This window comes from Garra rufa, chromosome 7, assembly GCF_049309525.1.
Source record: "Garra rufa chromosome 7, GarRuf1.0, whole genome shotgun sequence".
In the NCBI taxonomy this organism is placed as follows: domain Eukaryota; kingdom Metazoa; phylum Chordata; class Actinopteri; order Cypriniformes; family Cyprinidae; genus Garra; species Garra rufa.
In genome coordinates, this window is record NC_133367.1 from 24030148 (window position 1) to 24045056 (window position 14909).

The 14909-nt window shown below is 35.4% G+C and overlaps 1 protein-coding gene across 1 annotated transcript in view; it reads right to left on the reverse strand.

The window, feature by feature from the left end:
• mfng (MFNG O-fucosylpeptide 3-beta-N-acetylglucosaminyltransferase) overlaps positions 1-14522 on the reverse strand; it is a 28698-nt gene extending 14176 nt beyond the window's left edge. Inside the window, exons 1-3 of the mRNA XM_073844259.1 lie at positions 13950-14522; positions 2266-2311; positions 2082-2184 (exon numbers count right to left, since the gene is read on the reverse strand). Coding sequence (XP_073700360.1) covers positions 2082-2184; positions 2266-2311; positions 13950-14291 — 491 coding nt within the window. The 5' untranslated portion in view covers positions 14292-14522. The remainder of the gene's footprint in view (positions 1-2081; positions 2185-2265; positions 2312-13949) is intronic.
• Positions 14523-14909: the final 387 nt, after the last annotated feature.

Below are 14909 nucleotides of genomic sequence, written 5' to 3' on the forward strand. Positions count from 1 at the left end.
AGGTAACTAACACATTTCTAACATGAGTAACAAGTTACTAACATGTTGCTAACATGATTAACAAGTTACTATCTCATTTCTAGCAAAATAAACAAGTTGCTTACACATTGCTAAGATGATTACAAGTTACTAACATGTTGCTAGCATTATTATCTAGTTATTAGCATGTTTCTAACATGATTACCATGTTGCCAGTATGATTAACAAGTTGCTAGCCTGTTTCTAACATGATTACCATGTTGCTAGCATGATTAACAAGTTACTAGCCCATTTCTAACAAGATTGACTAGGTAACTAGCATGTTGCTAGCATGAGTAACAAGTTGCTAGCATGTTGCTAGCATGAGTAACAAGTTATTAACATGTTTTAGCATGATTAGCATGTTACTAGACTGTTTCTAACATGATTACCATGCTGCCAGTATGATTAACAAGTTACTAGCCTGTTTCTAACATGATTAGCAGGTGACTAGCATGTTGCTAGCATGAGTAACAAGTTACTAACATGTTGCTAGCATGATTAGCAAGTTACTAGCCTGTTTCTAACGAGATTAGCAGGTTGCTCGTATTGTGCTAACATGATCAACAAGTTACTAACATGTTGCTAGCATGATTAACAAGTTACTAGCCTGTTTTTAACATGATTACCATGTTGCTAGCATGATTAGCAAGTTACTAGCCTGTTTCTAACAAGATTAGCAGGTTGCTCGTATGTTGCTAACATGATCAACAAGTTACTAACATGTTATTAACAAGTTACTAGCCTGTTTCTAACATGATTACCATGTTGCTAGCATGATTAACAAGTCACTAGCCCATTTATAACAAGATTGACTAGGTAACTAGCATGTTGCTAGCATGAGTAACAAGTTGCTAGCATGTTGCTAGCATGAGTAACAAGTTATTAACATGTTTAGCATGATTAGCATGATTAACACCTTACTAGTCTGTTTCTAACATGATTACCATTTTGCTAGCATGGTTAACAAGTTACTAGCCCGTTTCTAACAAGATTAATTAGGTAACTAGCATGAGTAACAAGTTGCTAACATGTTGCTAGCATGAGTAGCAAGTTACTAGCCTGGGTCTAGCAAGATTACCAATTACTAGCCTGTTTCTAACATGATTACCATGTTGCTAGCATGGTTAACAAGTTACTAGCCCGTTTCTAACAAGATTAATTAGGTAACTAGCATGAGTAACAAGTTGCTAGCCTGTTTCTAACATGATTACCATGTTGTTAGCATGATTAACAAGTTACTAGCCCATTTCTAACAAGATTGACTAGGTAACTAGCATGTTGCTAGCATGAGTAACAAGTTGCTAACATATTGCTAGCACGAGTAACAAGTTATTAACATGTTTTAGCATGATTAGCAAGTTACTAGCCTGTTTTAACATGATTTCCATGTTGTTTGCTTGATTGACAAGTTATTAGCATGTTGCTAGCATGATTAGCAAGTTACTAACATGTTGCTAGCATGATTAACAACTTACTAGCCTGTTTCTAACATGATTACCATGTTGCTAGCATGAGTAACAAGTTGCTAACATATTGCTAGCACGAGTAACAAGTTACTAACATGTTGCTAGCATGATTAGCAAGTTACTAGCCTGTTTTACATGATTTCCACGTTGTTCGCATGATTAACAAGTTACTAGCATGTTGCTAGCATGATTAACAAGTCACAGGCATGTTGCTAACATTAATAACAAGTTAGCAACATGTTGCTAGCATGATTAACAAGTCACTAGCATGTTGCAAGCATGTTTTTAACATAATAAACAAGCCAATACCTTGTTGCTAACATGATTAACAAGTTACTGGCATGTTGGTAGCATAATTAGCAAGTTATTATCATGTTACTTTTTCAAGTCAACTTAATCATAAAGTTGCTTGTTTTGGTTCCTGAATGAACCTGTGCTTTCAAACAAATCGAGTAAATGATTCATTAGCTGCATTTTAAATAAAAAGTAAATAAAAAGTACACATACACGACACATACTATTAGAAAACAAACAACTGTAGCTACTTTTGAAAATGAATCGAACCATAAGGTCACAATTCATTGTCCGACTCACTTTTTGCCAGAGGCCATGAAGTGGTCATACTCGGCCGCCATCTTGCAAGACAAAGCTTGATGACTGTGCTCCGGCGGGCAGTCGGTGACGATGACATTAAATCCTGTGAGCAAAGACACATGCTGTGAGTTTAGGACAAAGATTGATGAGCTCAGATCAGTCCTGCAGAAGAAAGATGATCTACCTTCAGAGGAGATGTCTTGATCTGGACTGTCTGTGAAGATGTACGTCTGTAGAAGTGAAACATAAAGACAAATTCATGAGGCAAAACCTGCATATTAATTCTGAAATGGTGCAATGAGAGTTTGGTGGTCTTATGAGGACAAGTAACATCCAAACTCCCATCATGCAGCGCTGCGAGACAACAGCTGGTGCACCAGGAGGCCTCTGAGCATCTGTGTTCTCAGTTTTGCCATCAGAACTCTGGTTTGTAATTACCAATGTAGTCTCAAGGTGGGACGACACAACTGCTGTTTGTGTTTTTGTGTGAAAGTGTCTAAAAAAAGGCAGCTAAGATAACTGGGTTGGCAAAAGAAAAAAAAACTAAAATATTATCGAACAAAAATATTACTGTAAATATTAAATATTAATATAAATATTAAATAACTCGCAATTGCGAGTTATAATGTCAGAATTGCGCGATATAAACTTTTTCCTATTTAGATATAAACTTACAATTCTGACCTTATAACTCACAATTTTGACTATGGCCTGGTTTCACAGAAAGGGCTTAGATTAAGCCAGGATTAGGCCATAGTTCAATTAGGACATTTAAGTAATTTTTATAAATGTGATTAGAAAAAAATCATTACTGGTGTGCATCTTGAGACAAAACAAAGGCACTGATATACTTTAAGATCAGTCAGTGCAAGTTTCTTTTAGTTGAAACAGCTCAGACTTACATTTTAGTCTAGGACTAGGCTTAAACCTAAACTGCGTGATATAAACTCGCAATTCTGACTTTTTTCTATTTAGATATAAACTCGAAATTCTAAGAAAAAAGTTAGAACTGAGTTTATATCTCGCAATTATGCTCTCATAACTCACAATTGCGAATTATCACGCAACTTTAGAACTCGCAGTTGTGTAAATTGCGTGATATAAACTCGCAATTCTGATTTTTTTCTATTTAGATATAAACTCAAAATTCTGAGAAAAAAAGTTAGAACTGAGTTTATATTTCGCAATTATGACCTCATAACTCGCAATTGTGAATTTATATCACGCAAACTTTAGAACTCGCATTTGCGTAAATTGCGTGATATAAACTGGCAATTCTGACTTTTTTCAATTTAGATATAAACTCAAAATTCTGAGAAAAAAAGTTAGAACTGAGTTTATATCTTGCAATTATGACCTCATAACTCGCAATTGTGAATTTATATCACGCAAACTTTAGAACTCGCATTTGCGTAAATTGCGTGATATAAACTGGCAATTCTGACTTTTTTCAATTTAGATATAAACTCAAAATTCTGAGAAAAAAAGTTAGAACTGAGTTTATATTTCGCAATTATGACCTCATAACTTGCAATTACAAGTTTATATCACGCAACTTTAGAACTCAATTGCATAAATTGTGTGATATAAACTCGCATTTCTGACTTTTTTTTCTATTTAGATATAAAATCAAAATTGAGAAAAAAGTTAGAACTGAGTTTATATATTGCAGTTATGCCCTCATAACTCGCAATTGTGAATTTATATCATGCAAATTTAGAACTTGCATTTGCGTAAATTGCGTGATATAAACTCGCAATTCTGACTTTTTCTATTTAGATATAAACTTGAAATTCTGAGAAAAAAGTTAGAACTGAGTTTATATTTTGCAATTATGACTTCATAAATCACAATTGCGAATTTATACCACGCAACTCAGGAACTCGCAGTTGTGTAAACTGCGTGATATAAACTCGCAATTCTGACTTTTTTCTATTTAGATATAAACTCACAATTCTGAGAAAAAAGTTAGAACTGAGTTTATATCCCGCAATTATGCTCTCATAACTCACAACTGCGAATTCATATCATGCAAATTTTAAACTCGCAATTGCGTAAATTGCGACATATAAACTCGCAATTCAGATGTTTTCTATTTAGATATAAACTCGAAATTCTGAGAAAAAAAGTTAGAACTGAGTTTATCGCAATTATGACCTCATACCTCGCAATTACGTTTATATCACGCAGCTTTAGATAACGCAATTGCGTAAACTGCCTGATATAAACTCGCAAATCTGACCTTAAAACTCGCAATTGTGAGATTATATTATGTAATTTTTACTTTATAACTCACAATATAAACTGATATAAATTCAAAATTGCTAGTTATAAAGTCAGAATTGCGTGATACAAACTAACTTTTTTCTATTTAGATATAAACTCACAATTCTAAGAAAAAAGTTAGAACTGTAAGTTTATATCTGGCAATTCTGACTTAAAAACTCGCAATTGTGAATTTATATCAAACAATTTTGACTTTAGAACTTACAATTGAGTAAACTGTTTGATATAAACACGCAATTCTGACTTTTTTCTATTTAGACATAAACTCACCATTCTGACCTTATAACTTGCAAATGCAAGTTTATATCATGCAATTATGACTTTATAACTTGCAATTGCATGATATAAACTCGCAATTGCGAAAAAAAGGTCAGAATTGTGAGATAAAAAGTCAAAATGACCTTTTTTAATTTTTTATTCAGTGGCGAAAATGGGCTTCCATAGATTTTGCATTACATTTGCTTTTTTGAATATGACTTCATCAGATTATGTCAGTATATTTTATATATGTGTACATATTTTATCAAAATTATGACGTTGAACTAACAAACATTTTTTGCTCATATTTTCTGTGTTCTATAGATCGTGTCAGTTCATTTCACGATGAATAATTCCAATTATGAATATTACAAAAAAAACTTATCATAGGCCTATAATTTTTACAATTACTATTGTTAAACATATTCAAAACATGACTTTTAATAAGCAGACATTTACGCAGTTAGCAGAAGCGACTGTAAGAAAAACAAAAGTCGATCGTCATGAGCCAACAATATTCATAATATACAATATCAGTGTTTAATAATTAATATAACCAAATTAGGGTTTTCAGGGGTGTTTGGAACCACAAAACCTGAATTTATAAAAGAAAAAAAGCCCCTCAACCAACTGAGAGGAGCAGATTTAGGAGCCATTTCCTGCTAGACAGCGACACATCCTATCTGTGGTCAGCCGCGACCATATTCCTCTACTCGTCCGTTTTTTTCTCTCTCTCTCTTACACACACACACACACACACACACACACCTCACCCCTGCTAGAGCCTTTAATGTTCCCCATGATGCAGTGGAGATGTCACTCTGAAAGTTTAGCTTCATTACGACGGCTAGGTGCTCCAGACGGCTCATATCGTAAGTCTACATGGCACTCCTGCCGCGGTCCTTGACTACAAGTGGAATAATCGAAGCGCGCAGATCAATGCCGCGGCCATCAAAGCCAATGGGCCAGAGCGAGTGGAAACGGCCCACTCGCATCCAGAGCTCCTTCGTAAATCATAAGGGTGGATCTTTAGCGCTCATTTCGGATAAAGCAAAGCGGCTGGTGACAGGGGCTCATAAAACACTGTTGGGAGAGTGAAACAGCAGCACAAATGCCCATTAGCGGCATAATGAAGTGAAACTCGTAGACGAGGCGCCTACATTTTGTCTTCCCAACTTGATAGGGAACAAATTGGATGAATGGAATAAGAAAAGGGCACAAATTTGGCCAAGAGAGGCCTCATAATGTGATGGACGATAAAAGCAGACGGATCCAAAACGTATTCTGATTCAAATATCAAACCCTCATACACATACATCACTAAAACAATATTAGTCTGTAACAGTGCTCAATAACAAAATCGAACAATCAAAAAAGTCTTTGCTCAGATGTCCACTGTTTTTTTTTTCTGACATTTGTTAAAAGTGCCTAAGTTGTTGTTTCACACTTTGTTCCTGTTTCCTCAGCTTAAGACTTCCTCTGTTAAGATAGACTTCCGTTTTGTCATTGTTTCAAAACGCAGTCTGCGGCTGTCACTTCCTCTTATTGGCATGGAGGCAAAGGGCACACAAACAGAAGCACAGAAACTGACAAGCACAAACAACATCCTGTGCTTAAAAACCCCGCTGCTGGAACTCAAAATGTAATTTGATCGAGCCCTTTACCGTAAGCATTAAACACTGAGATTTAACTCAGTCTAATACTTTCATAAGAAATCAAATCAATGACTTCTGCCCGGCAGGCTAAATAAAATGGACGAACAAATTTCAAAGACCTACACTGAACGAGAGACTGAAACCATTATCAACAGACTAGAGTATCATATAGGCTCACAGAACACCACAGCAACCACTTAAATTCCCTAAAAATCAGAGTTGCAAGTTTATAAATTTGAATATGTTACTTTTTTCTTTGTGCAAGTTAAGTTTTTATCTTGCAGTTCTAAAAAGAACAGAAGAAAGGGGTTGTACAAAAGTCAAAATTGTGAGCAGGGGAAAAGGCTGAATTGTAAAGAAAAGTCGCAATTACACCATTTTTATCGTTTTTATTCAATGGTTGGAACAAAAACACAACTGCAAAATGTAAACTTAGAATTCTGATTTAAAAATAATTCTGCGGTTTATATCACAGTTTTGACATTTTTTTAACACCATTTCAACAATCATGGCCAATTTGTACATATTTTATGAGGTTTAAGGACTATTTAAGAAATTCATACGACCTCCATGCTGAAAAAACAGCTAAAACCAGCCTAGGCCAGTTGGCTGGTCTTAGCTGGTTTAAACTGGAAGTAGCTGGTTTTAGCTGGTCTTCCAGCCTAGGCCGGTTGGCTGGTCTTAGCTGGTTTAAACTGGAAGTAGCTGGTTTTAGCTGGTCTTCCAGCCTGGCCAGGCTGGGAAAGTGGCCAAAACCCCTTTAAAACTAGCCTGTTGACCAGCTAAGACCAGCTAAAACCAGCCAACAAGCCTAGGCTGGTTTTAGCTGTTTTATTCAGCAGGGCTCACTTGTACTTTTTTGTAAGTTTTCCGTGAGGGGCAGGTTTAGAGGATAGGGGTGATCATTCGTATAAATACCTACGAATTTGCTGCCTCGTAAAATACATATTATTCACAAATCATACAAGTGAGGTCACCTCGTAAAATGTGCGCAAATTGCATGAGATCGGGTTGGTATATTGCTAATTTGACGTTAAATATAATTACGATATTGTACAATTAATTTAACATACTGGTGTCTATGCTGAAATAATTTACTGTAAATTTACAAGTAAATTATAACTGTGCCAAATACCCTAGAAACCATCTAAGGGGGTGTTTACATAACTGTTATATATTTTTTTTGTTATATTCTTTTACAAGCTTTGACCATTCATTTACATGACAACAGTGATTTGGGAGCCTGAAAACGCAAACAATACTGATATCATTGTTGTGTTAACTACAAAAACGTGAATTTGGGAAAATGGTGATGCCACACACACACAAGTACACAAGTATCAAAAGTAAAAGCCAAATTTTTTTTTGACCTTTTAGACAATAGTTTTTGGAGGCCTGAAAATTCAAACTTTTGAAAATGGGTTTTAAATTGTACGTCAATTCGCTTGTTAAGTGATGACGTAATGCGCGTTCAACAAACCCTGTTTCCGGGTCCAAGTCTTAAATTATTTCCCTTGAGAATACCATGTCAACAGCCACTGTTTATTCATAATAAACATTTAAGCTAAACATTTTCAAACTTACGGTGTACACTACAGTCTCCGTGCTCACAGCTGTCACGCCGTGCAGGGTGTGAGGAGTCAGGAGAACACACGAGGAGCCAGGAGTACAAAACAAACACGTATTTAATAAACAAACAAAACAGAAATCCAGGGAAACACAAACCACGACGTAACTTCATGAAACAACAAACAGAAAACCAGGAGTACCACAACATGACGAAACATTAAGACCGAACAAGGAAACAAACGACTTATAAAGGGAGTGGTTAATTACAAAGACAGGTGTACACAATCAAGGAAACGAGGGGGAAGTCCAAATAAGTGCAAGGGTAAACCAAATCAAACTGAACAAAAGGGGGAGACAAAGGAAGAAACCAACAAGTCCTTGTGAGGGGGGAAAACACTAGGAAACACTGACAACAGCATCCCAAACACAAATCATTTTTATATTTATTTATTTATATTTTCTGGCGAACTGGGATTTCGGTATGGAGTTTAAAGGGAGGAATATAACTTTTTTTGGTAGTATTATATCACATTGTAAGTGTATATTAGCACCGTTTGTTGTTTTCTCGTGGCATTACATTTGGACACAGAAGCGGTGACGCGTGATGCCAGACTTAACAAATGGATAGTGATATCGTCTTCGTGTAAACTACGAAAACGTGAATTTGGGAAAACAGTGATGGAACACGCATACATATTACATGTTTAGTCTATAGAAATGCATATGTACGCAAACGCATAATGTTTCCTTACAGAGTCCCATATTGTCAAAATCGAAATTTCCTGGCTTTTTTCATGATAACTGAGGTCTAGGGGCTATGTAACTACCATATGAGTTTCAAAACAGTCAATCCACAGTAAACTGCACACAGCCTGCTTAAAGTAGCTGTTTCTTTTCACGAGCCGCTGTGACTTCCGTAACGATGTGACGTCCGATCTACTCAGTCACCGCCTTCAGTCACCACCCCGAAAGCCAACCACTGTCCCACCCTCCTTTTGTCAAACCCAGACAACAACGCATCCATAACATTGCTAAGCAACAACAACACGAAAACTAATCTAGAAAACCCTGTTCAGTCGATAGATGTCGAAACTACATCATTGCACAGGCTTCAGAACAACGTGAATATAAGAGGCCAGTGGCACGTCAACTTCAGCCTCTTTCACACAGCGATTCCGGTAAATACACGGATAATGTGTCCAATGATTTGTTCCGGAATTGTTTAATTTGGTTCATTCACAGTTGTTTTCCGAAATCTGTGCGTGCTTTACACACAACCCATAAAGACATGTGACGTTTGGATGTGAGATGTAATGCGATGCGTACGTTTCACTAAACTGAAACTACTGTAACCTGAACAAACTGCTTCAGCGCTGATAGTGAGGAGCTGGCTCTGCCCGATCGCCGCTTCATTCCACTTTGCACGTATTTTTTCGTCGTGAAGAGTCGCAGGGTAACGTGCATCATCACTACAACACTGCCTTTATGGTTCTGGCTTTTGTTCACACAGCGCTCGTTCCCATAATTTTCCAGAATCAGCGCGCATTGTGAAAGGGGCTTTACTAAAGCAACAGTTATGTAGCTTACTGCATTTGGTGTTTGAAAAAGAAAAAACATTAATGATCATTCTGAAATATCTTGTTGAGTATCAGCAGGCTAGGCTCTCTCTATTGCTCTGAGCTCGCTTACAGCATACATGACGTAGTTACCTGTGATTGGCCTGGCTGTGCGTCACTCAGAAAACAACAGGCCAATCAGAAGAGAGGCTCATGAATATTAATTAGATGGGCCAAAATCGACCTGTTTTTGACAGAGCTCCTAAAAAAGGAGCTGTAAAAATATATTGAGATGGATTTTGGCACTTATACCGCAAATATATATTCTTAAGGACATCAACAACTAAAATAAACCTCCAGAAAAGTGTACAATATGGGACCTTTAATGCATTTTGACCGTTCACTTACATAACAGTGTTTTGGGAGCCTGAAAAAGCAAACTTTTGAAAACGGGTTTCAAAGTGTACATTTTCGAAAATAATAGTGATGTCTTCATTGTGTTTAATATGAAAATGTGAATTTGGGAAAACAGTGATGGAACACGCACACATATTACGTGTTCAGTCTATAGAAATTCATATGTGCGCAATCACATAGTATTCCGCAATCGCTACCTACTGGCCCGGCATGCATAATAAAGCGTTTTTAGTTGTTTTTATATATCCACATGAACGGGTATCGTATTTGACAACGTTGTCACCTGTACGCAAAAAAAAATAAAAATAAGAAATGTGTATGTACACAAGTGGTTTGTGTTTCTTTACAAAGTAAGATCGCCATCTACTGGCTTGGCATGCTTAATACAGATTAATGCATTTTTTGTGTTTTTTGCTTTCATTATGATAGGATCGCATAGAGCAGACAGAAAGCGAAGTGGGAGAGAGATCGGGAAAAGTCCTCGAGCCGGGATTTGAACTCGGGACACTCGAAGCACAGCGGTATTATATGTTGACACACTTGCCCAGAAGGCTATTGGCACCAACAATACAGCGTTTTTAGTCGTTTTCGTGGATCCGTGTGAAACAAATCATTTTGATCATTTACGAAAAAATGCAAAAGAAAAACGTTTTAGTTTTTAGTACAATTGTTGTCGTCATGTAAACATAGCCTAGATATAGCCCTACCAATGGCATGGCAGGGATGTTTGCAAGCACCACTCAACTCATCATCAAAATTTAAATATTGAGTAATTAAATTTAAAATGAGTCATTGACTTCTCTTAGAGGAAAGGGAAAAGCTGAGTCTTCAAACTTAAGAACAAACTTCCTCCTCACACTCACCATTTGCTCATACTCAAAACAGGAGCAATAAAGCAGAAGCAGGGAATTTTTTTAAACGCTTATGTTCGAGAGCCAAAATCTGATGCAAAACCTCAACATTAAACCCTGCCAGTTTCAGACTTTCAGAGTGGCAAGCTGCTGAAGGGTTGAAAGTCGTTTCTTCCACACACACACAAAAAACCAAACATATTAGTATGCCATACACGAGTAATTTTAGCCCCAAGCATTTCGCACAAGTTCTCTTTGATCGTACAAGTATTTGGATCAGCAGCGCCACTATTTCGCACTTGTCGTCTTATATTTAGAGTGACGGCTGCTCCTTTGAAAGTGTTACATCCTGAGTTGCACACTGGGAATTCGTTTTGACAAGCCACTCAGAGATAGCGCTCAGCAAGTCCAATCACTAACATCTTCCCAAAGTCCTCCTTGTGTTGTTAGCGCCTGCCAAACCACAAGTGTGTATGTGTGTAAGCATGTGTTAGTACGTCAGTCCGGCTTTGTTCTGCTTCTTAATGTCATGTTGCAGCAGGCCACAGTCAAATCTAATAATTTACAGCCTAAATGGAGGTCCATTAAGGGGGATGTCGGAGAATTTTTTTTTTTTTTTTTTATGAATCTGTATCAAGTGTCAGTAATAACCAATTATTATGTTTTGCTATCTCAGAATTAATGCTGGGGACCAGGGCTTTACTCGTAAACATTTTGTCTTGTGAAACATGGATTTAAGCACAGCCAGGTCCAAGTAACACCAGAAGTGAGTGGGAAATTATATTATATACTAGCTGACAAACCACTAAATCCCAAAGCACAAATAAATATGGGCATGAATCCAACGGCATAAATAAAAATATGATGAGGTTGTTTGGTAAATAGTGTGAAAAACTGTCCAATACATTTAGGCCATATTTTTTGGGCAAAAAAGTACATATTCTATATATATGAAATTTTATTTTGCTTACATAATTTAAAGCTATTTTTATGACCATTAAGATTTTTAATTATTTACCACAAAATAATAATAATAATAATAATAATAATAATATTAATAATAATAATAATAATGTTATTATTCTTCAAAAATAACTAAATTGTATTTAATATAAAAGTTGTATTATTGTTTCAAATTTGTATTTTAATATTTTTGTATTGTGGAATTATTACTCATACAATAATAATAATAATAATAATAATAATAATAATAATAGAAGTAGCAGTAGTAGTAGTAGTAATAATAATAATAATAATAATAACTGTAAAAAAACAAGTAAATTATTATTTATTTATGTTTATATGTATTATATAATACATTGTGTTATTAAAATATTATTAAAAATATAATAAATATACATATAATATATATAATATAATAAAACATATTAAAATAATGCTTATACTACACAAAAGTACATTATTTCAAATCTCATAAAGCCTGTCAAAAACATTTAGACCATATTTTGGAAAAACATTTGAAAAATATTTTGCAATTTTATTTGTGCTTAAATAATTTGAAACCAATTTTATGACCATTAAGGGTTTTCTTTCTTTTTTTATTATTTATCACAAAATAATAACAATAATAATAATAATAATAATAATGTTATTATTCTTTTTTATTATATTTAAATATAAAAGGTTTATTTATTTTTCATTGTTTTTATTAACATTTTTGTATTGTGGTATTATTAATCACATAATAATAATAATAATAATAATAACAACAACAACAACAATAATACTAATGTTATTATTCTTTAAAAAAAATAACTAAATTGTATATTTAATTTAATATAAAGGTCACATTATTGTTTAAAAATTATATTTTAAGATTTCTGTATTGTGGTGTTATCACATAATAATAATAATAATAATAATAATTTTATAATTTTATTTATTAATTTTATATTAATTATATAACACATTGTGTTATTGTTTTAAAATACTATTTTAATAACATTTTTGCATTGTGGTACATGATAACAAAATATAAAAAAATATTTTGCTTATATTACACAAAATGTACTAGTATTTACTTACTTTTATAATAAAAATAGTACACCACAATGCAAAAATATTTTTCTTTTTAAACAATAACACAATGTGTTATATAATAAATATATTAAATTAATATATACATAAATACATTTACTTTTTAAATAATAATAATAATAATAATAATAATAATAATAATAACATTATTATTATGTTGTTGTTGTTTTACATATTTTAAATATACTAATTTTAGAATTGCAAAAATAAATAAATAATTCGGTAATTTTAAAAAGATAACGCTTGGAAACCTGTAAGTTCCTAATTGTTTTTAAATGTTTTCCTTTTTTTTTTTTTTTTTTGGATTCTGCGGTGAAATGTGACCATGACATGTCACAGGTCTTCTGCATGAGTTTCACTGAGCCGCTGTGTTGTAACCACACACTTGGTCTTTTTAGATCTGTCAAGTCAGACATAGTTTCAGTATCTGCAAGCCTTAACCCAAAATCCTTTGGTAAAACCCCTGAGCTTATTTAAAGTACTTTGAGTTTAAAAATGTCTTTTTAATTCACCGGCAGAGCAAATCCTTAGCATTAGAAGAAAAATTGTGGAAAGAACAAAATTGGGCTTCATTAAAAAGCCCTTCCAGTTAGTCATCTTCATTAGTTTGTCTTTCAAAGGTCACATCTGTGAGTTCTGCTTCTGGTGACAAAAAGAGGACCTAAAAGTCCATCTCAGCCCTTCGTGACAAGGCTATTGCTGAATTAGAGAACACAGACAGGAAGTGCTCAGTCTATAAACGAGCACAGGGTGGACGAAACAGGAAATGGGGCAGATCGCTGCATTTTAATATAGATGCACCCATTCGTGGGCCAATCTTTGCGGCACGGTGCCAACCTTAATAAAATTAGCTCATCCCTGCTTGTGATTGACTTCAATTGCAGTGAAAAGAAACACAACCAATCAGTCAATGAGGGTTGGAGAACTTCATAGGTGCCACTTGTGAGACATGTCATAACAAACCTGGCACCACACAAGTCTGAGGTTTGCACCTGTGCTTCCGCCAAAGCGTTTGCACACAACTAGCTGATGCCACAGGATGTGAATATGTCTGCTAGACGTCCTGTGACATTAGCAGCAGATATTATTGAGACTGTACCTCAGATGATCATTATAAATGCATAAAATGATCAAGGAACCATTGGTGGTTGATCAGTTCTTACGTTTTAACATTAAACCCTGTTAATTTGGAGTATTTAATGGTCAAGGAACACTCACGTGGTCTTTAGTCCTGGAGATCCAGGTCTCCAGAAGAAGAGCAAGGCGGGTCTTGTGGAACCGGCCAGTGGTTTTCACTGTGATGAAGATATCAGTGAGTCCTAAAGGTGGTTGTGGCTTCACCTCCCTCCATTTCGGACGTCTTTGCCTTTGTTTGTCATTATCAACATCTCTGTGTTGGTTCCCAGCTGTAGTTCTTGTTATAGATGGTGTTTTTTCCTGCGCAAAACGCGCGGTGGGTTTTTGGTCACTCCGGGTGCGCAGTTGCAAATCCAGCAAAACCAGGATGAAAAGTGTTAAAGCGAAGACAGGCAGTGCATGAAACAGCCTCCTTACGATCATCTTCTAAAATCGTTTATTCGCTTTTGGCCGCATAGCCTATTAAACTAGTTCAAGTATAACCGGCGACATCTGGACGCATTCCCCCGCGCAAAAAAGGCGTGATTGTTTAAAAACACAACAAACAGTAAGTCCCTGGGTGGGTCGGATGGTGTAGTTCAAATTCATTGTGAGTCCGTTAAAGTTTTCATCTGGTAATTCCGCTCGGATCCTGTCTGATGCCCCATGCGCTGCGTTAAAACTGAGGATGGGTGAACTGTCACTCATTCACTTTCAGGCTTCGCAAACTTTTTACGCCCCGCCCACTTTCCGCAGTGACGCTCCGATGGTGAGCGATAAGATAAAGTGTGTTCGGCTGCAAATGTGCAAATAAACCAAATTTCCTGTTTAAAACTTCTTTTTGAGGGCTAACTCATTCTCTCGTGCGGTAGGAAATAAAAACCAAATGTAGCGTGTCTACAAGGTGCATCTGCACACTGTACACTCACTGTATATAGCCTAGTTGTTTCTGCTAAATGCAATTATAAGGCGTAAAGGTGGTAGAATTTGCGTCTTGGTTTTCTGTAAAGATGCGTTGCAGCAACGGTTTTTTGTAAAAATCGCTCTACAAAATGTTTGACT